This window comes from Zootermopsis nevadensis, unplaced genomic scaffold, assembly GCF_977971745.1.
Source record: "Zootermopsis nevadensis isolate Lab colony 2312 unplaced genomic scaffold, Znev_1.0 Znev_ptg000020l, whole genome shotgun sequence".
Taxonomy (NCBI): Eukaryota; Metazoa; Arthropoda; class Insecta; order Blattodea; family Termopsidae; genus Zootermopsis; species Zootermopsis nevadensis.
Window position 1 is genome coordinate 17,683,355 of NW_028259152.1, and position 27,992 is coordinate 17,711,346.

Consider the following 27,992-nt stretch of genomic DNA (forward strand, 5'->3'; position numbering starts at 1 on the left):
CCCGAGGATGACACATACTGAACCTTCGCAAGATAATCGTTCAAACCAGAAATAATACACAAGACATCTTGTATGAAACAACTAAGAATGTCAAAGAGGTTTTGAAGCTGAAAAAACCATAATAATACCTTAAAGAGTGGTGTCAGGAGCTGCCAGTCACATAAATAGCAATAAATGGGCAGTTTTCCGCATGACACAGAACGTTAAGCAACAACTGTTATGGCAGCCCCTGTAACAAACCAGCACAAGAAAAGTATGAGCATTTTATATTCCCAATATACGTTTACACAGAATGGGCATACTTCAACTTCATACATAAATATATTCTTTCCACATTAGTGTCATCTTGACAACATAATTTAAGCACACAACTAGCAAGCAAAGAGTACGACCGGCTGTGCACGTGCGAATCTGCACTAAACTCAATTCATTCTCAGGTAACTGCTGGTACTGTATTTACACACGTCATCAATTTGTGCTCAAACACTAATTACTTTCCATTCTACATAATTCCTGGAAAGATAATGCACATCTCACAAGCACTTATAACAATTAACAATGCATGAAACAATACCAGAAGATATACTTAAGGTGGAAATTACAGAAGCCTTAATTTCTGAGCAAGAAAAACAGATCCAGTTTCCAAAAATGTTGTTTGGAAAGAACAAAGGTGATGGATAATGTCAATAATAATAGTCACGTTCTAAGAGCTCAAAATAAACTAATGGAAAAACTGTTAAAGAAATCATTGGAAAAGGTTTCATTTTTAGCGAATAATATTAAGAGCATTTAAAATTGATTTAAGTTTAAATTCAACAAATGAAGAGCTACAGTGCCATTAAAGTAATTCTTTGGTAAACTAGTCTACTCAGTGGAACATAATTAGTACCGTCTTCTGCTAGAAGGGCAACATGCTTATAAAAAAAAAGAACATATTTTGTAGACTTTGGACTGTGGCCTATAAAACTGCATATCAAAACATTACACCTCGTAATGAGATACTTACAGTCCACCACATTTTTATTTTAGTATAACCAAGGAATGTAATGTCATCTCTTAAAAAAAGAACTGAAAATAAAACATCCACTAGAAATTCTGACTTCAGTGTGTAAACATGCAAAAATTCAAATATTTTCAACGTTCTAGTACACTCAGTGTGCTAAATGTGCCACCAATAGCCTCCTATTAGTGTATTTTGACTTTCCAGATTTTAAATAATGCAATTTTTAAATAATGTTTCTTCCATATAAAGTGATTGTATATTAAGTAAGTCTAACACAATAACAACAAAGCCCATATTATGCCAAAATCACGGATGCAACGCTAGTCCAATAAACTGTTTTATGCAAAAGATGTCATGCCCCAATCAAAGTTCTCAGCAACATCTATCAAAAAGTGAATACAGAATTCTTATAAAAGCAAAAGCATCCGTACTTCAACGCAAAAGAACAACCGAGGTTTATTCACGCCGTATAGTTCTCCACACTGACAAATAGTCCAGATTTTTACACCTCTGATGTTACTTTAGACTATTATGAAAGTATTCTGCATCCAATAGTTTTCATGACACTTTGCCCCCTCAAAGAACCAAGCTTCCTAATCTAGTAAGTCTTATTTGTAAAATATTTTATTAACTTCTCACAAAGAGCAACCTACATTATACATGCAAGTTCTCGAAAGCCACCAACTCTTCTCTTCTTAGAACAGAAGCTGAAGAGTTTTCTATGCCCACAACACGAATTATTTATTAACTGCCGTGTGGTTATCTAATGGCATCAAGAATTACAACATTCTTTCACTTCCAATTTGAACTATTACAAAAACTCCTTTCACATTACCAATTCAGTTATTCCAAAGATTAAATTAATTTTTATTAGAGACTTAAAAAAAACTTTCACACTCGACAAATCAATGACACCAGGCATACAGGTCAATCAACAAAAAAGTGTCACAACACCTGTAGGGGTAAGTTCTGCAACCAGCTACATAGTTGAAATATGTAATAAAAACAACTCCCATCTGTACCGCATAACAACAACAAAAACACGAAACCAATTATTCAATCATACACGCCAGAATGTTTAACCTGCTAATGGTACGTGATCTGTGTAAACTGGACAAAAACAATAAAACAAGCTTCCGAGATGAAATGAAAACCTCACACACTTACAAATAAATTCTTTGCAGCCAATTACAGACGCATAAAACACACACATAGACATGCACACACACACACAGTACAGGAAACTAAGTGGCAGAATTGATATTTTACACCGATTGTAATTAAAAATTGCTCGAGGACAAGCAAGTATGGACTTCAGTAGAATTAAAATAACTGCATGAGTTCAGGATACAAAAACCACTGAATATTTAAGTGAACCCTGCTTCTAACGCATCTTCACGTGCGGGTTTCTGTTACCGAGAAGAGAACCAAACTTGTTCTCACATTCCTTCTTCCAGAAACACTGCATTTTACATGTACGGAGAATAATCTCGACTGTTTTGCAACAGAGATATCACCACCTGTAATTGATAAGTTATAGGGGTGGAAGAAAGCCACCAAAACAGATTACACGATTTCCTTTTCAAAAAATATTTTTAAATTGCAGAAATGCAATGCACTCACACCCCAAAGAGGGAAACTGAGCTAAAGTGATTCAGACTTTCTATGGTTAAATTAAATTTATCTGAGAAAATGGGTGGCTGGTTTAGTGGGGAAGCGAGGGATGGGACAGGCTTAGGATTCATCAAACACACGTCCAATAATAATAATAATAATAATTACTAATATAATTACACAGTTCAGAAAACATCATATTACAGCACACACAACCATTCTCACAGTCGCAATTCAGCCTCCTGACAGGCCGCCCTGCTTGCTGCTGTGTGTACTCACCTCCACTTTCTAACCACACATTCCTCGACTACTCCATCCACCTTTTTTTGCTTTCATACACATGCACACAACAGCGGCTCGTACAAACCGCATCACACCAACGGAACGCTGCTCCTCACAGAGGGCACTAGACAGCAAGAACACGAGACAATAACATGACAGAAAAAAGAGTTTTCTTCCTTTCCATATACCACTCGTTCGGCTTTTGCTCGGCACCTCCACACATTGTCATAAAAAATTAGGTTTTCAGGTACCTTATGGTTGGATGCTTGATTGGATTTTAACTAAATTCAACACAAGAGGAATTCAGTAATTACATACACAAAATGAAAAGCCCTACTGTTCAATACGTTATGTCGAACTACCACCGTTTGAAACGTGCCCAATATGGGAGTAAACAATGAATGAGCAAGATCACACCATGCCTGCCATAAACAGAAAATTATTTTTAATGAAAATGAATTAAGCATTCCTTACATAAACTACTAGAAGCTGCATTTGGAACTGAATTTTTATTCGTGTAGCGTAGGAGTAATTCTAGCCCATCCCTCAGTCCCTCCCACTGAAAATTCAAAACTGATGTAGCATAATTTATAGCAGTTTAATGTTACACTTGAAACAAGCAATACTTCAACTACCAGCATTGTCTTGGATGAATTTCCGGTGCGACCTTCAAAACGGTCCTGTGACTGTGAGTACCGAGACATAGATTGAACAGCTGCAGTTCACTCTTCAGTAGGCTCTAGTATACAAATCATATATCACACAAACTTAAAAAAAGTTCTGCATTCTGGCCTGTTCTTTACAAAAACCCCAGTTAAATATCAATACCAACTACACAGCATACATATCCGAATTCTTCAGTCCTGTCCAATCGTTGATTACAAGCAGATCACCATAGTAATCTGGAAGAGTTTTGTGTAAACCCAGGTAGCTAAGTGACTGATTTTACCACTGGAATGGCTGCTAACCGGCAAGCCAATTCCTGATTCAATCCTGCATTTCCTCAGGCATTTCATGAGGATTTATGATACCAGGAACAGACATCTGGATGCGACGTTTCTCCTCTTGCGCCTGTCTTAATGCTGCCTCACGCTCGTCCAAGAACAGATCGGTGTCGTCTTCACCCGTATATTCCTAGGTAGGAGAAGGTAATCAATATTACGTGTATTCAATCAAAGAATACCATTCATGTTCTAAAATTCTCTCAGGCAATTGGCCCTGTCATGTTAAGACGGCTATCACCCAAGAAAATGTCACGATCGTGTGACATGAAAGTGTTAAGCCTTACATAATCCCACTTACGCTCATTGAGTATATCTACATTCTCTACTATGGTAAACGTCTCTTCCAATTTAGACAATTATAAAACTGATATTCACAAAATATGAATGAGTAAAGAGGAGAGAGAGAAAACAGATACCTCTTTCATTTCATAACCATGAATTTTCTCAACGAATGCAATGGCTGGCTCAGCACGATACATAAAATCGATGGGAATAATATCTTATTTCATATATACCACATTTGTTTTAACAACAGCTAGGAGCATTTAGAATGCACATGAAAACTGCGTAGTCTGGTACGCAATTTACGCCGACAGAACAGAATTTACACTAGTCACAATGAAAAATTAACTTTACTAAGAGCAGGGTCCTTAAAAAACTAATAGTTCCCAGACAACTAAGAAATTCCTTGCTGTTAAGGAAACAAAAACAGTCATTAGTATACTTCCAAATGCCTGCCAAAGGCCACTGGGAATTCTTCAGCTACAGAATAAACAGATTTAATAAGGTCTATCCTTTAAGAATTCAGTTAGTTGGCAATCAGTAGAAGTTTTAAGAACACTTACGCCCCATTTTGAGATTATCTTACCACCCGTGCCTAGGGGTCCGTCATGGCATCATATCTCTAACAAACCATACCCAATAAAATGTCGATCTGATTCTCATTCACTTATATATAAGAATGTAAAATTTATCATCCACTGGTTCCGTGTCATACTTGGCCCTTCATGGCCGTCCAACCAACACTCTGCCAATTCCTTTGCTACTTATTTCAATGAACCTGCCATAAAAATTCTTCTGGTGATTGAAGTTCAATCCCACATCCGCTGCTGGATAATTCATTAAAGTCCGAGGCCATGTCACATTTCATAACATGCCAGTTATAACGGAGAGGGTTGTTAACCCCACATCCAACCCTCGAGCTGGAGAGCCACCTCTCAACACTTCTATGTACTAACAGCTGCCCTCCATACCTGGAGCATCTGATCCAACCAAAACCTCGGGGTATGACACACCAAAACAGCAAGGAATCCACCGAACATGACATGAAATAATTTACTGTATCATACATAGAAAGAAGCCTTACCCTAATCTGAACCAGGAAGTCACGCAAGTGTTCCTTGAAAGCAGGGATGTCTTGATCAAGGTTGAAGAGTCCCTGGACTGTAATCTTGATCTGGTTGTCACTTAGATGTGGGAATGCTGCCCGTAGAAGACTCGCAACAAACTCTTGAACGTAGAGTGTGTTATCATGGGACGGCCCCAAAGGGACAGAGATCCGACTCAACTCCACTAGACTAAACATGTACGCCAGGATTGTGGCATGCATTGTCAACCCTAATAAAATCAAATGTGAACCAACCTGTATTATGAAAAAGGCTTAAACCTATTAATTCTGTGCAAGCATAACTAAATTCTTCCTGTAAATAAAATGATTCCCTTTTAAAGGTCAGGAAATATTTGATTTGATTTAATTTACACTGTGTAGTGCGCTATCAAATTAACTCAACAGCAGAAATATACAAATATACTTGGAGAAAGCTGAGGGTGTGAAACTCAATACACTTAAGTTATACAAGATTGCTACATTGAATTAAACATAAAACAATCATTATGCATTGATTGATACAACGGTGGTCGAAATAAAGACATTAATTCAGTTACGAGTACTGTACACGTTATGTGTGAAGATCAAGGTATGGCACATAACTCATGAAATGTATGTGGAGTGGAGGTAAGCTGTACACATCCACCTCAACGCTATGAGAAGTGAGCACCCAGCGCACATCACATAGGACCAGACATGGTGACAAAAGGAGAACATCCGCCAGTGCTTGGAATTGAACACCAATTGCCTAGCTTATCAAGAAGTCACTTTGAGACAGCTAATGAAGTTCATGTAATTTACAACATTTAAACTGAATAAGGGTACGTGACAAATTAACATAAACACCCTTTTCAGAGCATGGACTCAATTTGCAAAGTAAAGAATTGTCTTTGGGTGGGAGGGATCTTGACCGAGCTCATATTCAGTGACAGCCTGTGTCCGAGTTCTGAAATACAAGTTAAACTCACCAGCAGTGTGGGACGTATCAGTGACAACAGAGAATATATGCTGCAGAATATCTGTGAAGTAAGTCTGGTAGAAACTCTGGGCGGCTTGGTCATGTTGTTCAACATTCTGCAGAAGCTGATACAGGATCTGTAGAGGCAGTCATGTAAAGAAAGCAATGAAGAAACAATTTAACATTCTGAAACCACTAACTGGTTTTCAACCCTGAATGCAGCTTACAGGCACTTAAAGAAGCAGCTACCCTACGGACAGGTCTGCCCAATATTTCCTAACTAACTGGCATTTGCTTCCAAATTAAAATCAGTCTACAGTTAATGCGCGATGTTTCAATAAATGTGTGGTGAGAATACGGCTCATTAGCTGACAAAAGATACAGAAAAAGACAGTATAAATGATTATAACATTAAAGGGTAGTATAAAATGTTAAGAACACCACATAGGCTCTCTCTCCTCCTGCCCCCACCCCACCCTGGGAGAGCCAAGATACTTGAACAAGTAACATTTCTTCATATTGACAAAAACTCAATAAACAAAGCTTAACTATGCTTGATTTATTTAAGAAATTATGCAGAAATCGCACATGCAAGAAGTACTTTTGTGAGTGTGTCCTAAAGAAAAGACTGTCAAGGATGAGATACGCATTGCACTCCTTGACGTGTCAAGAGCGAACTTCTCCGAAACACTTAATTTTATACTTTATTAAACAGTACAAACATTTCTTGCAATTACCACATCCTGGCCTTTGTTTTCCATGTTTTTAGACATAAAAATGCAAGAATAAATTGGATTTCCAGGTGTAAACAGATGAAAATTATCCGAACGTACAGAACGCCTTACCAGTTTGTTACATCATAACAAAAGACAGCAAAGCTCTGTTTACCTGTAATCCTGTGTCTGCCACGTTCCTCATCGTATGTTTAAAGGCCCAGATAATGGAATCCAACACCAACTTGAACTGAGCTGGTGGAATACTTAGGAATGCTGGAAAGCAATGGTTATTCACAGCCTGAAAACAACAGAAACATTCATATCTTGTTAATGTGATGTCTCACAGTAACGTGCACTTATATGAGTGAAGACACCTCAATCATCGGTGAATTAGGTGCAAAATGGTTTTTATTTAGGTTTCCTTTGTATAATATATTGCTTCTACAGGCAACAAATTGGTAAAATATAAGCCTGCATTAGACATGGATAAATAAAGTTTTAATAGACGTCCATACTTCTCATAGTCTTTCAGATGTATCAACTAATTTGTAATTTACAAAAATTCCCCTTTCAAGATCATTAATTTTGTTGGAAAGATGTTGAAGTGCTCAAAGTAACATTTGTTACATTCTACAACTCACAGACAAAAAAAATTATTATTTCCTCCACCTGTGACAAATGAAACGTAAAAGTCTGATAATCCTTAAATTTTAACCTTGATTCAAAACTTGCATACCACGGACTAAACAAGTCAATTTTACCGTATTCTCTACTTACCTGCAACAGCAGAAAAAAATTTGTTCTATGTTCAGGATATTCTTCAAAATCCTTATTTATCATCTCCAACGTACACTCAAAGACAGCATCAAAGATTTTGGGAACTTCACTCGTGATGTGACCTCCCAATTTATTGACAATGGTCCCCATTGCACTCAAAACTTCTGGTTCTCGAGCAGAAGGCACACTAGTCCGCTGGTAGTCTATCAACACCGCGTCCAGCAACGGAGGGATGAAGTTTTCCAAAACCTATAACAGCAAAATAAAGAATTGACTAGTCAAACTGCCATTAAACGTACGCACATGCTACACGCAGAGCACATATAAAACGTACATTATCTTAACGATCGTGTTTCAGCGCGCAGGAATATGTTAGTCTGTTGAAAGCATACTATGATATTTTTACCTGGAGAAAGAATTGTCACAAGTATAATGTTTATTTAATCAGGAACAAAACAACACATGTAAGCTAATTACAAACTAAGGGGTAAAACCACCAACCACCCCAAATACTGCAAAGTCACTGTTACAGTGAAGATGGAAGGAGAGTGTCAATTTAATTTCTCAACGTTCTCATGCGCTACAATCAAATTAAACAGCAAACACTTTCATAGATTTGCCACAAAAAATAATAAAAAATCCCCGCTCACGCTAGATGCCACTGAAAAATATCCTGAGAGAATTTTGCAATATTCACCAGCATTGAGAATATATATTATGAGCCGGCGTAGCTCAGTCATGTGACTGGCTACGGACTGGACCGGGATTTGATCCCCGACAGGCGAAGAGGATTTTTCCTCTAGCCTCTGCGTCCAGACAGGTTCTGGGACACACCCAGCCTCCTACCCAATGGGTATCGGGGTTAAAGCGTGGCCAGTGTGTGATGCTGACCACTCACCTCCATCTAGTGCCACGGTCAAGAATCAGTAGGATCTACATCGCCTCTCCACCCCAAGCTCCTACATGGTGTATAGTGGGACAGCTTTACTTTACTCTACTATTCAGAATAGATTAAGCTTGTTTCAACTTACCATAGCATGGTCATTTGACCTGCTGACCCAGTCAGATATGAGCTTCAGTGTTTCCTTCTTCACAACACGCATACTCTTGATCAGAGGCTGTTTGGTCACCCCCTCACCATTCACTGCAATTGCTGCAATTATGTTCTCACTCATAACTTTGTACACATTCAACATGTCCAGATAGATCCGACCCAGCTAGAAAAGAAATGTACAATTATGATATTTCTCCATCTCATAATGCATTAAACAAAGCACAGTGATACACAAAAATGTTTTATACATGCCTCCTTCGCAGTACGCAGTCTGTCTTCTGATAATAAATCCAACCTGCGTGAACATCCCACCCTTGGGGCTTTTAAGGACTTGCTTCAGAAAAATATTACGGTTATGCAAAAAGGTTGACGGTAGTCAGTTACACAGACTGCAGCATATAACTGCGCTGTCACTAAAATACTTACAAATTAAGTGAATGATCCAAACAAAATTAAAAGAAAAAAGTATAATTTATAAAATGTTGATGACGTGAAAACTTTCAGATTGTGTGGTTGTTAGTTTACGGTTATATTTAAAAAAATTGTGGAAAGAACCATGAAAAGTTACATTAAGAAAAACCCAGTAATCATCCAACTGACGTTATTTTGCTGGGAACTCCAAAATTCAAATAACAATAGCATTCACAAGCATCTTCTAACTAGTAAATAATGCAATATCAAACTTATAAATAAGGGCAACATTACACCAAATCCGTCCTTTTCTCAAGTACACGCCAAAAGAAAAGTACAGTATTTACACCGGCAAAACAAAATTTCCCTTTGTTGGTTATTATGATTATTAAATTAAGGTCTCATATTAAATAAACACATAACAAATGAGGCCACTAGTTTCAGCTTGCTGTTAAGAATAAAGAAAATGATAACCTAAGCACGATTTGAGGTTTTCATGACAGTGAGTCTGGGTTGGTGCGCCGTGCAGTCTGGTAGAAGTCTGCCAACATTTCAGAGGTTCATGCTGTCTCCCTGAAGATGGAGGCAGCAAGGACCTCTAGAATATCAATAAACTCCTACCAGACAATGTGGAGCAACAACCCAGAAGACAGGCATCTTCAGAATGATAACCTGTTTTCTTCCAAACAAAATTGAAATTTATAAATTTCAAATTTGATTTAATTAAGCATATGTTTTATTTTAAGAGTTCATTTATACACTCATGATGTGAGTATTAATTAGCTTCTCAGTCCATCTATCCATCCACAAACTGGTTACTGCAAAATCTACTTACCTGCAAAACATAGGGATGTCCGAGAGCTTTACAGGCACGTACATTTGTCTTCAGTATACTTGCAAGTTGTTTGACGGCATCTTGGTCTTTCAGCACATCCACATTCTGTAACAAAACACGACGAATATGGTCTGCCTATCAGTCTTTAATACTGACATGTCATAAAAGGAAGACCAGAAAATGAACCTTCCATACTGACTGAAGCTTTCTTTATTTAACCTTCGTCATATTATTAAAAATTGAAGATGAATGTCTTTTGTGATGTTATACCATGTAGTCTGGTAGAAACTGAACTGCACATGAACATGCGAGTTTCTCTCTCCTGTTGCAGTCTCGTTCATACACTTCAATCAAAACATCACAAACCCGTGTCATACCTAAATATCTCACCCCATTTCAAGGTTCTCAGAGGACCGTAGAGCCGCAGAGGAAGGAAGGAAGGAATGTCAATTTGAGTGTCTTTCAGGGGAGATCCTATTCCTGTTTGACTCTTTGTGTCATATAATGCCGACAGTAAATCTGCCTGGATAGACAGTAAGCCAATCATGATTAAATCACAGAGTTACTGCTACTTACATAATGCAGGTGATATGCTATATTTTCCTTTCCTTATATCCAAAGACTAGACTAAAATATTTAGCAGTCTGAAGAACCATCCACACACAATAAAGCACTCAAAACTCGTGTCATGTAAACAAATATTACGCGTTCAGTACTCTGGAAATGAATTAAGCACGAAGAAATTTTTTTTTTTACTTTCATTAAGATTATGAAATGTCAGTGACCACCTACAAGATTAAATGGCGTCACAGCGTTTGACTTACAAAAGTTGGGAACACGTCCCATCCCTGCACAACTGGGTTAAATGAAACTGGTGGCAAGTGCCTTACTAAGTAGCCACCAAATATGAATTTCTGGAGCACTGGTCGCGCTTCTACATCATATTAACCAAGCAACGGAAAACAAATTGTGCAAGATCCAAATAGTATCCTCACCTTTGATGCTTGACTGATGATATCATCCCACACCTGGTTGGGAAGCATCATGTATTTTTCAATGAGATGCTCTTGCATTACCTGATCCACCTGTGCACTGATCATGTACCCAACAGCCTCGTAAAATGTATGAACCTAGAACAAACACGAAGTTCGGAACTCAAGTACACGCGTCACGTCCCAACACTTTACTTGGTCTATATTTTCAAAGTATAATCATACTAACACACATTAGCTAAAATATATATGCATCAATTAGACACGAACAAATCTCAAAGTTCAAGATCAAATTTGAGAAAAAACATTTTTAATTCAAAACATGGTTTTCAGTCTTAAACTTTGATTATTTTCAGATAACTAGCTATAACTAATCATGTCCTATTATCATCTTCTTTAAGAAATGTGAATCAATACCAACATGTCATAACATGGTAACATAGTGGACTTGTGCGCATGGGGTCATGGCAGAGAATCCTGGTTAGATCAAAATTTTCTTTTTCTTTCATTAAGAGCCATATTGTTATTGCACATTACACAAAGAAATTCTAAACAAAAATTTCAAATCATAATTACCTTCACTTCAGAGGACAAAATATTTTCATTTTCTGGTTTCAGCTTCCAGAAAATTAATGGTACATAATTACCTGTTGTGTCTGCAGATCACAGATGATCGTACTGATGGTTGTTAGAATTTCCTCAATAAATGGCATCACCTCTCCGACCTGAACCGTCACAAAGTGTCTCCGACACTTGAGCGCAATCTTGATAAATGTATCGCATGCCATGTCCTGCACGCCATCATGAGTTTCTAAAATGAAGACATGCCAATACACATTAATACAATGCACGATGTCCTCAAAACAAAATGGTATTTACAGAAACATTCTATACAGCACATCAATATTATGAACTACGTAAAATGAGAAGACAAATATATTACAGAGGAGACCTTTCAACGACTTACAATTCTGCTGTCACATATTTACAATATACTTTTTGTTATTATTTCATGCCTGGTTCAAATCATAACAATTCTACGACTAGATAAACAGAGAACAAAATTATCTCACTTCAAAGGAAGGCAACAAGGGGGGAGGGAAGGGAGGTGGAAAAAAGAGAGAGATATACCATCATTCATAGCGAGAGACCTGCTACCATTCCACACACTGTAACACAAATAAAACACATGATATTCCATGTGACACATTGAAAAATATCTATAAATACTGTAACCTACACGGTCCTGATACTTTCACTCACCATGCATAAATTCAAACAACTTGTTAACTACAGTCTTGAGGAACTTCCAGTGTGCCCGCAGGAACCTTGGGTACTGCCCCACAACATACATGATGTTGGATGCAATAATGGCCTTGTTGTCTTTCCCTTTCTTTTGTTCGCAGAGCCCTAGCAAATCTTTGATAACAGTCACCAGAAACCTCTTCTCGTCTTCTTCGTGCATGGCACCCGATATGCTACCGATGGCCCAGCAAAGCTGTGCAAAAACACAGATTGAATACACACAAAATTAAACATACTATACTTATCAAAAAACCACACAGTTCCTTCTAAAAATTTTGTATGAATATATCAAGTGTGCATGGATTCAATATGGGGAGCCAAAATGCTACCTGTGGGAATATACTAGATGCCGCAGACCTGGCAATGTATTTTGCAAAATATTTCCAAGACACGTACAGAAAACAACGTGAAGGCAAACTTAATTTAGTGGGAAATATAAAAATGAAACCATGGCCATTTAAGGAGAGAGAAAAAACTTTGGCTTAATTTTAAAATGCTGGCTCTGGGGCCCACCCAGTCTCCTACCAAGTGGGTACCAGGGTTATCTCCTCCAGGGGTAAAGCGCGGCCAGGGCATGGTGCTAACCACTCACCCCCGCCTAGTGCTAAGGTTAAGAATGAGTAGGAGCTATCTCCCCCTCCCAAGTGCTGCCCGGTGTATAGTGGGACAGCTTCTTACTGTATTAAATATATGATTTTAACATAACACACAGAATAAGTATTTTTAAAGCATGACACATATCAATGCAAAGATTTGCAAATTTCATAAGCCTATTTGCAAATACATTTCATGTAACCAAGAATAATAAAATTGTTACAAATCAATTCATATACCTATGAAAAGCAATAAATCATTTATTACACTGGGCACAATGATGGTGGACTGAAACAAGTTCTTGTCGCCCTCGGTGGACTAGTGGTTAGTGTGTTTGCTACTGAACCCAAGGTTCGCGGGTTCAAACCCGACCGAGGTCGACAAATTTTTAAGGGTGATAAAAATCCATAGCACAATTTCCTTCAGGGGGGAAGTAAAGCCAGCAGTCCCATTTCGTAGATTTACGGCACGTAAGAGAACCTTACGAGCATGAACGAGATGTTTCGTAAGCAAAATTCAGCAGCAATTTCTCAACCAAGTCTCTGCTGATTTACTACTAGATGGCTCTAGCAGACAAATCAGGATTGAGTAGAAATTGTGCAGAGGCAGTTGGCTTGTCATTCACTACTCACAGACGCACACTTCAAAGACAGAGAAACCTCCCATAAGGGAGGAGGCCAAGGCTCAACTTCGGCCTGGTGCGCCATAGAAAGAAGGAAAGAAACAGGTTCTTACCGTGTTCAGGTTCTTCCACGACCACTCTGACCCATTGACTTGATTCTGCAGTTTTTCTGTCATGACTCGCTCTGTATCTGCATAATCCAAGTGTGTGAGATACACCAGAGTTTCTCTCATGTTCTTGTACAAGTTGATCGAATCAGTATCCTTCATGAACTCCCGCACAACCTCACCATTCTCATTTTCCACCACTAATACTTCTTCTGGTTTTGCCATTCGACTGATCATAATATATCTTACCTGCAATACATGTACGCACAGGTAAATAACCTCAAAAGAAGAAATTTGTTATTTCAAGGGTGTCATCACTTGTCCATAACTCATGTTTTAACCTTGTAAGAGGTTTCTGATTACTTCAATAATTTATTATTATGAACAAATGCAATTTCAGCTTTTCAGGAGACCTTTGGAATTAGGACTAAAGCCAATACGAAAACACCAAACAAGTTGAAACAGGACTTAGGGTTTTCAAGGCGATGAGTCTGAAGATGCCTGTCTTCTGGGTTGTAGTGCTGTGTAGTCTGGTAGAAGGGATGACTGCCCTGATGATGGAGGCAGCAAAAACCTACAAAACGTTGGTAATCTTCTACAGACTAAACACACGGTGCTACAGCACAGAAGACAGCAATCTTCAAATACAAGTTGAATATGTTTGTCCTGCCCGTGCAGTCCAACTTCACACGACCAATTCTTTAAATGTTAGAGATAAGACCCAACTCCTGACAACACAATTTTGTTGGACACACGTTGGTATATTTAAGAATACACAACATGGGTTAGCTATCCTCCTACCTTCATAAGAATGGTTTAAATTGTTCAGGCAGTTATGTTTTACATTTTCTACATTACAATAAAATGTTTGTGAAATGATATAAATTACAGTATATTCATAATGAAAGGCTGTTTAAACAAATCAGTGACAAAAAAATTTACTGTTTTTTACAAAGGTCAATGCACATGTGAAAAAAGAGGCACATTACATATTAATTTTCCAGAAAATTTTGAGCACTTGATTTTTGTTAAAGATTGTACAAACATTTCAAGCAATGCCAGATGCAAACTGAACTACGTCGAACGAAGCAATATTTCCTTAAAATATTTCAGAGTGTTCAGTTGCATCACTCCCATTGTCAAATTGTAATAATAAAAAACACAAAGCAAGAACATTCTTCTCACTAAAAAGGTTAATCATCGAGTGGCGGGTTTCTATAAATCAATGCAAGCATATAACACTGTTGTACCTTAGTGAGCACTTCACAGTAGAATAACCTTCGTGGTGGAATGGCAGAATTAGTTTTCGCCAGGAAGAGTGGCGAAGGAGCGGTGTATGGGCTCTCCCTATAAAGATCTGAACTCAAGCCATTCCAATACTCTAAGCAGATCTTGAATATCTCTACCTCGTCAACTTCAGAGATTAAGACTAAGTAATGAAGTGCCTGTAAATAAAACATGAAAAGTGAATATACAAGTATTTTATTAACATCATGCAATCTTTGAAAAAAGCAGACTAGTTATTCAAGACTAAATTAAAAATTCTTAATCAGTACGCTTCATAACTTTGGAACTTGGAAGTAATGCTTTCATTATGGAAGATTGCCAACACACATAAATACTCCAAATATTCATATAAATAAAAGCATTATAGTTGCCCTCTGTGGACTAGTGGTTAGCGTGCTCGCCACTGGACCCAAAGTTCGCGGGTTCAAACCCGGCCGAAGTCGATAGAATCCACAGCACAACTTCCTTCAGAAAGGAAGACAGAGGTCCCATGTCATAGATTTACGGCATGTAAAAGAACCTTATGAGCACGATATGAGATGTTTCATAAGAAAAATTCAGTGACCATTTCTCACACGTCTCTCCTGATTCTCTACTAGATGGCTCCAACAAACAAATATGGATTGAGTAGAAATTGTAGAGGCAGTGGACCTGTCACTCTCTACTCAAATGCACCCTACAAGACTAATAAGGACAAGGTGCCTTGAGCAACAGTCCCGGAATGTGTCAATAGGCCCAATCCTTGTAGTAGTTGAAATGCATTATACGAAAAGCATAAGAAGGCCACCTTCGGATGTACAATAACTATTCTTGATTTTTGTTATGTGGAAATATTTTATCACAAATGAAAACAAGAACACAACTAAAATGTGTAAATTTTTTTGTACATTTGTTTTCTGTTATTGTTTTCACTATGGTCCACGCCATGCCATTAAATTGTAACAAAATAAAGTTTATTCTTAATGATAAAGTCAGCAATAAACCAGCCTTTTCATGACATCACATTCAAATGCAGCATGCGCTGGTCTCTGCAAAAGGAGGGCATCGCACGGCGAATCCTTTCAACAAATCACATGTCTACGAAGACTTTACGGCAATGGAAATAGCGTATGTAGACAGTACTGAGTTTGACAGATATGACAACACTAATACACAGTATTTAAATTTCTTTTGAGACAAATCCACAAAAATTAAAATTTATACGGCCATATGTAAATGCACATGCTGCACTCTGACCACGGACTGCACAAACAACGCAAACACATACCACGGCAATAAAATTACAACAGTTTTCTTACCTTCATTAAAACATCATTCAACTGCTTCTTCTCCACCAAAGTGCCATGCTCTTTCAAGTAAGTGCATAGAAACATTGCTAGATTTTGTATAAAATTCTGTTCCTGGTCTTGTCCAAAAGCATATGCTTCACGAATATTGGTATTCAAGGGGAGCATCTGTAAGAGAAAAATAAGTGTTGCATTCTGTGCAATACTTCCTTTAGAAAAATGTCTGGTTTCTTCTTGAAGTCCCACTTTTACAGTGCCAGCCACATAAATAAAAGCCACATTACATAACACTTGTCAGCACGTTTTATGGACGGACAACGTTAGAAAATTTAAATTTGATACTGAGAGAGATTCACCACAACCAAGCACTGGAAGGGTTGGCTCCATGATCATGAGCCTGTAACATTCAGACCACTGACACCAATTTTAATAAACAATCATGTTATTCAAACAGCCCACAATGAAGCAACCAATTTATTACACAGTGCTTACAAAGTACGATAATTTTGAAACAACGCTACAAAAAATAAAAAAGCACATCTTACCTGTTCCAGCTGTGCCATTGTATGAGTAAACATAACTATGAACATGTCATCATAGTTTGTGACAGTCACACCAGCAATCTCTGTCAGACATTTCAACGTCACATTTCGGAACATGGGGACATTAAGAAACTAGAAACAAGAAACATATTATTGACAGCAAATTTCATTTTACATGCATAATGTATCAGTTTCATTAATAAAGGTATGTTCTTTTCCTTAACAACATACCTTAAATATGAGTGTGTTTATAAGCTTTGTTTCAAATATATAACCCAAGGGAATCCAGTTAAGAAACCTCAGCAGCGTCTCCAACGTAGAACCAACAAGCGGCGCATTTTGTGAATTGTCCTTTAAACAGATAAACAAGTCAGCAAACGTACACATAGCAAACACTTTTTATTTAAATAAATAATCAGTGAGTTACACTCGAGAAGAACGAAGAAAAACATGTAAGTCTTCCAGTGAAGCGTTCGTTTTTACTACCCAAATTGCAATGTGTTAACAAATTTAGTAAAAATTCAAAAAATAATTAATTAGCCATCTTCACACAACAAAATAATATATAAGCACTATGCACTTGTTTACAAGTTGAAATACATTTATTATATGACATGTTCCGAACACGTGGTCCAACATAAAGCAACTGCCTATGCAAATATTTTTTCTTTGGTAGTAATATAAAGCACAAAGCACGCCTGTAAAAAACAGTCTGAATAAGGACATGTATTGATACAAAGATGGCGAGGACGCAGCACAATGAAGTTTGGTAGTCTCCATAGTCACTGCCTACCATTTACAGATATTCACATTGTTTCAAATATAATGTTGAACATAAAACATTCATATATGATACATTTGTACAGCATTCTTTATGGAATAAATGCTGTGAAAAGTTCTGTAGGAAGTATCCAGACAGTACAGTACAGCGTAAAGCAATGATTTACATAATAGAATTATGTTCTATGAAATCAGTGCTGGACAAAAAAGATATATATTATAAAAACTTAATGACTTGATCAGAAGAAGCCTGAAAAGTTATTACATCTTTCGGCTCTTCAGTGCAAGTCGACAAAAGGTACAGCTCACATTGGCACAAAGTCGCGGCCTTAGAAATGTACCGTCATTTATAGCAAGAATATGATATTGCGGTGGTTTCAGGAATCAGTATTCAATGGACTTCCTGACCAAGAACTAATGACAAAGCGCGATTCACATAAACAACCATAACAACGGGTACTGAAGCACAGAAAGTTCTCGCGCTGTTCATGAAGTGCCACTGCATCATTTAAAGTTTGTGTTTGGTGTGAAATTATTGCTTGGAGGATAAATGGGCCACGTCTTTCACGAAACAATTCTGCGCATTACATCAGATTGTCGTCCTTCTTCAATCAACTGATTGACAAAGAAAAATTGTGGACATTTTATACAAGACAATGCAACAACTTACACTGAAAACAATTCTGATTGCATTAGACGATGTCTTTGGCAAAAAAAAAAGCCATCGTGGCCTCCGCAATCACCAATTTTAAATCCCCACTATTATCAAAAGTCAATAGTATCCTGAAGTATACAGTATTCACCTGAAGATGATCTTACTGTGGTATAATTAACGAATAAATAAAACCTAAAAATATTAGTGTGGACAGACCCACTGTATTATTACTGCATAAGTTATCACACAACACGATGCTAAGAATCAAGATGGTGGATCTTCTCATAATGCAATCGGCACCTCACAAACTTTACAGTCTCTTCTCCCATAACAATGTACTGTACTATGCTATACTATAACATACTACACCACGCTATTAAGAGGTGCAGCTGAACTGTCGCAAACGCAATGCAAATCTCGTAAACCTGAACATTGGACTCACCATAACAAACTGACACAACTGAAAAATTTGTGAGAATTCTGAACACATGGTATCCTTCAGATGCTTGGCTTTAGTCTGTGTCATCTGACCACTGGAGAAGTCAAACACTTCTTCACTAAGAAGCTTGAGGATCGCCATGTTGTTCTGACAAAGGCTCTCATTGGTCTTACTTGCTCCAACAATGTCGGGAATAAACGATTCCCAGTTTTTGGGCCATTCACGTTTCAATACCTGATGACAGAAAACAGAATTGCGGTCGTCCTTTCAAAACACAAATATATGCCACGTTCATCAAGAGCCAACTTGGCCCAAATCTCTGAAAGGGTTACAAATCTTTTCTTCAATATTACCTCCAGCAAACTTACTGGAAAACAGTTCTTCTTGAGAGGCTGACAGATAATCAGCTGATCAAAATATTACCAACCTTTCATAGACCACAGGTTTATTACCATATTGACGAGTTGCCTCTAGACCTATTTAGCCCCATCTGCACCTCAATCAAAATGGTCTCTTCCCTCCAGGTTTCTTTTCACACACTTTTCATCATTGGCCTGTCCTTTATTACTGATTCCACAATGAATGAGAGGCAAAGTAAACAATACAAACATAGGGAGTCAGTCAGCGGAGTGAGAGAGGGCTGCTGGCAGAACAGGAGTAAGGAATCTGTCATTACATATGCACTTTAGGTGAGCTAGAGGACTAAATTAAACTATCAAACATTACTGTTAGTCATTATTATTATTATTATTTAGTGTTCAGTCTGACGACAGGTCCATATGAACAGGATCCTTCCATCCTTTTCTCGGACTGGGACCTGTTCATATACGTTCTTGGCAGATGATCCAGAAGTGGTTTGCCATTGCCTTCTTCTGTGTGTGAATGGAGTAATTGTTGGGATGCCACGGAGGAAAACTCCGTGTTGCCTAGACCACGGCCTTGCCCAACACGTTATAAATTCGGGCACCGCCGGGAATCGAACCCGAGACCCCAGGATTACAAGGCCAGCGTTCTAACCGCTAGACCACCGTGGTGGTACAAACTGTTAGTCATAAGACTGGTAATATTCTTTTCAAGGGGTATGGCTGCATCTTCGAATGGCAAAGGCACTCACTGACAAAAGTGGGTCTACGGCATTAATCATTCCACGTACCTCGTTTTGAATCATTACCATCAACCGTGCTGTGATGTTAACACGTTATTTTTTGTGAAAGATTAATTTTTAGAGTGGTGATAAGTGTATATCACAGTACAATAAGTTCCATGTTTTTACAACAGGTAGTAGTCACCACCAGAGGAAGGGTGGCAGTACAATGGGTGATTATTAGTAGAAGCACCTTTACGCACAGAACAGAGAAATGGCTCAACGAATCTTCCTTTCACAACACACCTGATGTTTCATGATGTACTCTTACCTGTACAAGAATCATGTTCAACTTGTTCAGATACATTTTCTCCCTCTCCATTACATTCGGATCTGATGAAGTTTTGATGATTAAACCTACGATGTACTTTTTTATGCCTGAAAATAAAAATATACGAGTTAGCAATGACTTAGCCTCGGCTTTTCCCTCTTTATAAGCACGCCACATTTACTAAACTTCACAGTTCTTGACACTCTTTTTAAAACTTGTAATTTCACGGTAGATGTAAGACTTGAGGTTCTCACAGCGGTGAGTATGAAGATATCCGTCTTCTGGGTTATTGCGCTGTGTAGTCTGGTCGATGTTAACCAACGTTTCAGAGGTCATACTGCCTCCGTCATCAGGGCGATGAATATTCATCGCCCTGATGATGGACATCGACCAGACTACACAGCGCAATAACCCAGAAGACGGATATCTTCACGGTAGATACCTGCGTCAGAAAATAAAGTCACCAGAAATAAAAGTCATAAACCCTGAAACGAATGGTGCCTACAATAAAGCCATCGATGCCACATCTCAGTATCTTTTGAACACATCTCTGACGTGCTAGTAATAATCAATGCCAGATACATTTCTGAAAACATCAGTGATAGAAACCAAATGCTTTTAGCCAGATTCCACACACTGGTAGTCACAACGCACAGCTGTGTATAGCAAGACAGGTATATAAGCAGTGCATAAATACAGGTTGTGCAACAGAGACAGCGGTGTTCTGCATTCAAGAGAACTGTTTTAACAGGAGTGATTTAAAGAGCAAGAGAACTGAAATTAAAATAAATAATTAAATGTATGTGAATAAACCAATCTTGTATTTTAAAGAACCCACTACGCTATTAATTCACTCATTCAGGAAAATGTAAAATTAAATAAATACAGCATTTTCACACGCAGGTCGCATTATATGTATTGCTCGTCAACTCTCTTTTCCACTTATTAAAGGAATGAGATGACCACAAATGTGTCAAACTATAGAAATTTCTATAATAAATTAAACAATCATTACCTTCACATTGGTTCCTGGGTAGAACTTTCCATCGCGTCTTTATGACTTGTTCTAGAATCTGAAGAGCATAATACTTAGTTTGCTGGTTATTGGAAAATTCAAGAATGGTATCGACCCTCGTCCAAGCATCTGGATGCTCCTTGAGTGTTGTCAGCACTTCCTGGGCAACACGTTGCTAAAACAAAAGAATTACATTAAATTATTTTAGTAAAGGTAATCACATACACTGAGATATACAAAATCAAGTTTAAATTCTCAGCACCAGTTACCACAAGAAAGGATCCCAAGTGAAAGTTCGCACTACTACACGCCTGCATTTACAACATGAACAGAGGAAACGAAGTTACCTGCTCTCATATCCTTTCCTTGCAGTGGGGGAGACAAGCAAATGGTAAAGTGAGAGAAAAACATACAAAACACCATTCGATTTAATATTAAGGGATTCTGTTTTCAAAACTGCATACATAATGGTCCACCTTCTCTCTACACCTTTACATATTATGACATGTTAATGCTTTTGTTGTATATCACCCTTCCCATCAATGTTTTGTAGCGTCCACTATAGTTACATGTATATTACTGTATTTTATTCTGCAACGAAGCCCCAGTTTTGACGGTACTTGACAGCAATTTAGGTGCTATTAATAAAGTAGTGGACTCATGGGCTGAGGTGGCAGGCCCAACAGACCCCTTAAAGTTCTCGGCTAATCTACAAACAGCAAGAAACAGCGCTCTCTTTCGAGTCCTCACTATAAATACTTGGAGGAGCACTGAATATTTGAAATATTTGAGAAGCTTATGAAAACAAGTGTACACATCTGGTGGAGTTAGAGTACTTATTAACAAGTAAAAGCATGACCAAGTAGTGTAATTAGACAGAAACACAGATAAGAACAGTTTATTATACAACGTAGAAGAAAGCATAATTACATGGATAAACAGGTCTGTGATTTGTTAAGCGCAGAAATTAATTCGGCAAATAATAAACTGTACTCATAATAGTGTGTAATAAATCCATCATGAGTTAAAAACCTTCTGTGTAATCAATTAACATGTAACAAGCTAATCCTCACATATTAACTAAAATACACTTTACTGAAGCTTCTTTCATGGAGTGCCACAAGGCAGGCACGTGAAGACCAATAGCCGTGCCCCGGAGAATAAGCTGCGTAAAATAACAGGTAAAAATCGAAGAATTGCGGTAAAAGTTACGGGTCTACCCATTTTCTGCTGTGTGACAGAGCTAACGAACTCTTCCATAATAAAAGTATTTCCTTCAAGTAACACATAGCATGCAAAGACACTTCAATTACGATACAACCACCAGACTGGTAACAAACTGTCAGTTGCATTTGTGTGACATGGGCAATGGGAGTATATGCACCTACAAAGAAAAATATCCTGGCCCATGACACCAAAAACACTGTCAGCTGGAGGGGGTGAAACATGCGGTGTGTAGAGCAAAAGAAGGCGTGTAAGTTGCAAACCTTGGGAATGTGTTAGTTATTTGGGTGGGGGCAGATAAGTGTGAAGAATGGAACAACAGCAATTGATGGAAGTTATTTTTAAGGAACAAGTAAAAATACTTAGCGGATGAGTGTAAAACATTATGGATAGAAAAATCAGTATGCACTTTGCTCCAAAAAGTAAAATTATAATGCAGTAAAATACTTACTAGCCCTTTATGCTATTATTATAAATTTTTTGTACAGACACACACAACAATTTTGCCTTTTCCTATATCCTAAAGATCACAAGTACAATACTTCGTATGCCAAATGCCATTTCGAACAAAAACACATAAAAATAAAACTATTTAAATTTACCACCAGCCTCCTCGCATTAATGCCAATACTGATGGTCGAGAAAGTGTGGTCCTCTAGTGGGGTTTGATTGTATACAAACTTCATTAAATTTTTAAGCAGAACTTCATCAGTGCAGCAAGATATTTCAACAGCACTCAATAACTTAAGCAAAGTAAAGCTGTCCCACAATACACCATGTAGGCACTTGGGAGGAGAGAAGGTACAGCTCCTACTCAACAACACTGAGTTGTGGTGTCGCAAAATCTTTCAGACATCAGACAGTACTGAGCAAAGAGAAAACCATCTACAATTTAGAAGAAACCTGAGGATATGATGGCAGCAAAATGGAAAAGATGTGACAGGATCAAGTGATTAGGTCTGCATACAATGCTTCTGAAAGCACTAAAAAGATCCTTCAGGGAAAGGAAAGTACTACAAACTGGCAGTGAAAAGATATTTGTGGACAGTGAGTGATCTGTAAGTGTCCGAGTCATATACTCTCATTCAACAAGGCAGCATCATGAAGAAACTGCAAACTCTGGCAAAACTGATATGTCCATTCACCTTGTAATAAACTGTATACAAGCCCCATTATATAACATTACTCAGTTATTAAAAGAGGACCTACAAGCACATAATAAATGTGCCATAACAAACTCCTAAGATTGATGACTTTATTATTACATTAAAATCAGAATATGGTAAAACACATCAAGGACCTACATGGAAGAACACTTGAAATGGTTGAAAACGTTTTACAAATGGACGATGTTCTTACTACAAAATACTTTTGCATACAATCCTAAAGCAACATTATTTCCAATACGACAATTACTGCAAGACCAACAGATGAATAGCAATGGGCACACCATTGTCACGACTTGAATGAAATCGTTTAAAGACTTCTCTGTACAAAATACAGTGTCACCCTAACAATAAGCTTTTGTGGTCCACAAATGTAATATATTACTATAAAAATTTGTGATTTCGTCGTCGTCAATAAATTACGTCATCAACAATGTCAACTATAAACAAACTCGGCATTGTTGTGGAACACAACAATGCCGAGTTTACTGTCTTACTCAAGATTTTAAAATGCAACCAACCCCCCGAAAGGGGGTTGGTTGCTTTTTAAACACTTGATCAAGCTCCCCCGAAAAAAGGGGTTGGTCAAGTATTTTAACCCTCCATTCGGGGGGTTTAGATTAGTTTCTTACACAAGATTTTAAAACGCAACCCCCCCCCCCCCCCCCCCCGAAGGGGTTCGTTGCTTTTTAAAAACTTGACCAACCCCTCCGAGGAGCTCCGAAAGGAGCGTTCTGCCCTAGTAATATAATATTACATGACGCTACAATGCTTCCTTCCAAGCTTCTGATTATATATTTTATTATCCCATTTATATCTGATTTTATACAACTATTTGCCTGTATTTCTTCATTCTACAATGTTAGTACACTTTATTGTAATCTTATAAGCTACACCTTCATTAATATAGTGGTATCTACTACACAGAAATTGTTTCCCCCACTTCTTATTGAACATTTTAATGGTTTAACACCGTCCTCCCTGCATATAGGGCATCTTTCTCAATTTCCAAATATCTGTCTGTCTTTCTTGTACAACATATCGTGTATTTTTCCTTACACATCTCTTATGGACCTCTTTTCTTTTGTATTTGCAAACAAATTTTGTCATTCCTTATAACTATGCCTTTCTTTATTTCATGCATCCTACTCACGCTATTCTACGAAACTTGCCACATATATACGAATCCTATTTTGTTTTATCCTTCATTCAACTTCTTTGCCCAACTTCTGTCAGGAAATTGAAAGAAAAAGTAAGATACAGAAGAGAACATTTATATCCGCTTTACCAGGACTGAGATTTGTAAAGCGATATGACATTAAAGAGTCAATTGTAATCAAGTGATATAAGTCCGTCTTATATTTTAAATAATGAGCCCACTGCATTATCAAAAATTATGCCACAACTGGTGTCAGAAGTGGTAAACAAAAAATAGCTCTGGCACTAAAACTACTTATGGGCAAGTTACACATAATGGAGAGTTAGATACATGACACAAGCACTAGACAGGATGAAATTAAAAATTATATCAGTGCCATTAGGTCTGAATAAGCTGCATTTGAAGAGAAAGTTATGGACAAGCGTGATAAACAGCTGAAAGGCATTGTGATTGGCTGTTAAAACAAAGACCCAGAAAATCTGCAAGGGATTCAATTGCAAGTTACATGAGACACAACAAAACGTAGAAGCAACTTGGCACAACCTCCAAGCCACATACTAAGTTTGAAACACAGCTGGCAGTGGTGGAAGGCTAAATGACATACGAAGGCAACAAAAACGCAGGGACCAGCATGGGACAGGGTGAAACCGCCGATGTTTGACGGATATGTCCCGAGCATTATTCCACTGTCAGTCTGAGGCTGCCTGCAGGAAAAAGCTGCTTACATACAATGTTCCCTGCTGGAGCAACATACAAGCACATCATTGGCAGCCTGAAGGGCTGCTACAGAGGCCACCAACTGGAAAGGCCCATAGAAAGTAATCACCCAGATCAACATGGTCTACTGGATCCAGCAACATCAAGGACAAATATAATGGTAATCGACCTGGACAGACAGGCACCACACCTCAGAGCTACTCAAGACACGGAGTGTCACAATATCAGACTACAGCAGGTGAACAGCCACCCTTGCAGCATCCCGTCTTGTCCGCTCGGAGTAACATCATGGCTGGCTGATCGAGCATGCACGTAATTACAACCTTCCAGCAACACGTGTTAGCTCTCAGAACAGCGTCAGACATTCTACAGCTATCCAGAACATGCCTGTAGTCTGGTCTGAATGATAAAAAAGTGAGTTGCCATAACCACTAGGTCAGTTGAGTGGCACAGTAGAGCAGCGGTATTCAACCTGGGGTACGCGAAGACATCTTAGGGGGTACGTGAAATTTTAAAAAATATATATATTATTTTATGACAAACACTGAATAACCAGTAATGTAATTTATTTAGTTTATTTTAGATATAGATTATATACTATGTATAACTTGAATTATACACCAACAACTTTGGGGGTACAAAGTTGAAGAGAAATTATATCTGGGGGTATGCGAACAAAAAAGGTTGAATACCACTGCAGTAGAGTATATGAGTTGTTACAGTTCATGAACAGTATCTGCCATAATGCTAAGCATGTTAGTAAAGAGGTAATTTCACAAGTGTGTTTTAGAGACTAACAAACTGTAAGACATGAAGAGCAAGGAATAGACAACAGTTACTTCAGGTGTTTCTGTTTCAGTTATTTCAAATTCAGTAAAAAGGAAATCTTTATCAACTCCTTTGACTGTTTAATAAATCCATCAACTATAACGAACCCACAAGAACTTAACATATGATGTGAAACTAGAACTCAAAAGTGTGCCTGATAATACTAATACAGATCTATGCCCTGGTAGTCACACATTTATTCTGATAATGTATTACTTTTGATAGGAAGGAACTACAGCAAGCTACAAAACAATGGACTGTTTGAAGAAGGATACAAATGCAATATTATCAGAATTAAACTGATAAGATTATACATATGAAGAAAATAGTTATGAACATTACAATAATTGAACAACATACTCCAAGGTTCACTTTGAAAGTACACAAGTTAGCACTTTAAATTAAACAATCTTGGGACATCATCCTACTTATCATTCAAATCCACAAATCTACTAACTTCATTACTTACGGTTCAAAGTATTTACACTTTAAAAATATATACCTGGTCACCAATTCCACTGTACATGCATCCCACTATATGGTCCAGCAAATTGATATCAAGCTTCTGGTTGAAATCCAGAAGTTTGGAGGCTTGTTCAGCAATAGTCGCCATTCAGACTGAGAAACTGTTGGAAGAAATTCACATAACAAACCACAATAAAAACATAATTACATCATGAAACTCTTATAATGACTGCATTTACACGACGCTGTTAGTAATGAGGGGAAATCATAAACCTACAAAATATCTCAAGATGTCACAAAATTATGCAACAAATATTCTAATACTTGCATCCAAGTTTCAATCACTCACTTTTACTTTTTCAGACCAGAAGCAGCTTTAACTCTGCCTTCAGAATAGGCTGCGAACAATCATTCCTTTTCCACCCACTCGGTTTCCTTCACAACAAAATAAACAACATAAAAATACAGAAGACATAACCTGACATACATTTTGGTTCAAGATATCACTTCTATTAATATGTGTTATACGATGAATTTATAACTGTAACAGTTTAAACACGACGAGAATAGTTTTAGCAACCCACGGCCAAAATACTATATTAGGCAGTATATTCACTCGGTTATGTCTAAAATCCTAATCCACACCCTGTTGGACGAAAGTTCTGCCACTAATTTCACAATGAGTATGTTCTTGTTTTCAGTTCTTGAGGCAGAATTTCGTACACATTAACAATAATATTGAAATACACAACGAAAAATACTTCAAATAAGATAATCTCTTTGTCATTCACAAGTAATTATGTTCAAAACGCCGACAACACAACCGTTGCAAATACATTCCCATCTTCCCGCGCGGTATGCACTTCACCGCCGCTCCTGCACGAGGCAGTCACTAACAAACAAAAATGGCGACTTCCGCATAATGATCCACTTACTATTATTATTCTTATTCCGTTTAATTACACAGCTGCGATACTTACTATACGTTGTTTACAAAACACCACTCAGATCACGATTTTATAACAAACTCCTCACCACCCACAACACAAAAGGTTATGCACAACAAAACGACTACTCTTGTTATAGGAAATGACGCATGCGTTCGCAAAATGCTAAAGGTTTCGAGCCTTTTCTATAAAACAAATATTCTAAATCTGTGGCAAAACCATCTAAATTCCTCTCTAAAACCCGTTAAATTATGATAATTGTTCTCAAAGATAACCCAACCTGAAGATTTTCAAAAATAATATCAAGATGGCGACACCAGAACAACTATGAGATATGGTACATGGTTCGTGATAGGACAACTAGAAATTTCTCTTTGCCAATGGCGTCGTGCCTATGAAACAAACT

The 27,992-nt window shown here is 37.8% G+C and overlaps 1 protein-coding gene across 5 annotated transcripts; it reads right to left on the reverse strand.

Moving 5' to 3' along the window:
• Positions 1-249: 249 nt before the first annotated feature.
• Positions 250-27,932, reverse strand: emb (exportin-1 emb). 5 transcript variants are annotated; one of them, XM_022073431.2, is made up of 21 exons: positions 27,867-27,932; positions 26,989-27,074; positions 26,677-26,800; positions 21,081-21,255; positions 20,066-20,172; positions 18,654-18,884; positions 17,008-17,127; positions 16,780-16,908; positions 16,247-16,402; positions 14,912-15,106; positions 13,668-13,910; positions 12,297-12,531; positions 11,681-11,844; positions 11,037-11,171; positions 10,042-10,146; positions 8,773-8,958; positions 7,742-7,990; positions 7,137-7,262; positions 6,259-6,385; positions 5,270-5,520; positions 250-4,033 (listed from the first exon to the last, which is right to left on the reverse strand). In XM_022073431.2, exons 3-21 carry the CDS (start codon positions 26,785-26,787, stop codon positions 3,887-3,889), a joined length of 3,192 nt encoding a protein of 1,063 aa, XP_021929123.1. In that variant the 5' UTR covers positions 26,788-26,800; positions 26,989-27,074; positions 27,867-27,932; the 3' UTR covers positions 250-3,886. The 5 variants fall into 5 exon arrangements, with proteins under 5 accessions (XP_021929123.1, XP_021929121.1, XP_021929124.1 ...); XM_022073429.2 differs by lacking the exon at positions 27,867-27,932 and adding an exon at positions 27,620-27,860; XM_022073432.2 differs by lacking the exon at positions 27,867-27,932 and adding an exon at positions 27,285-27,547.
• Between the last annotated feature and the right edge of the window lie 60 nt (positions 27,933-27,992).

Coding starts and splice junctions, on each gene's coding strand:
- emb (XM_022073431.2), bottom strand. CDS start 26,787: ATGGCGACTATTGCTGAACAAGCCTCCAAACTTCTGGATTTCAACCAG. Junction 10,147..11,036: donor TCATCAGTCAAGCATCAAAG/GTGAGGATACTA, acceptor GTTTTGTTACAG/AATGTGGATGTGCTGAAAGA. Junction 5,521..6,258: donor TGATACGTCCCACACTGCTG/GTGAGTTTAACT, acceptor TGATTTTATTAG/GGTTGACAATGCATGCCACA.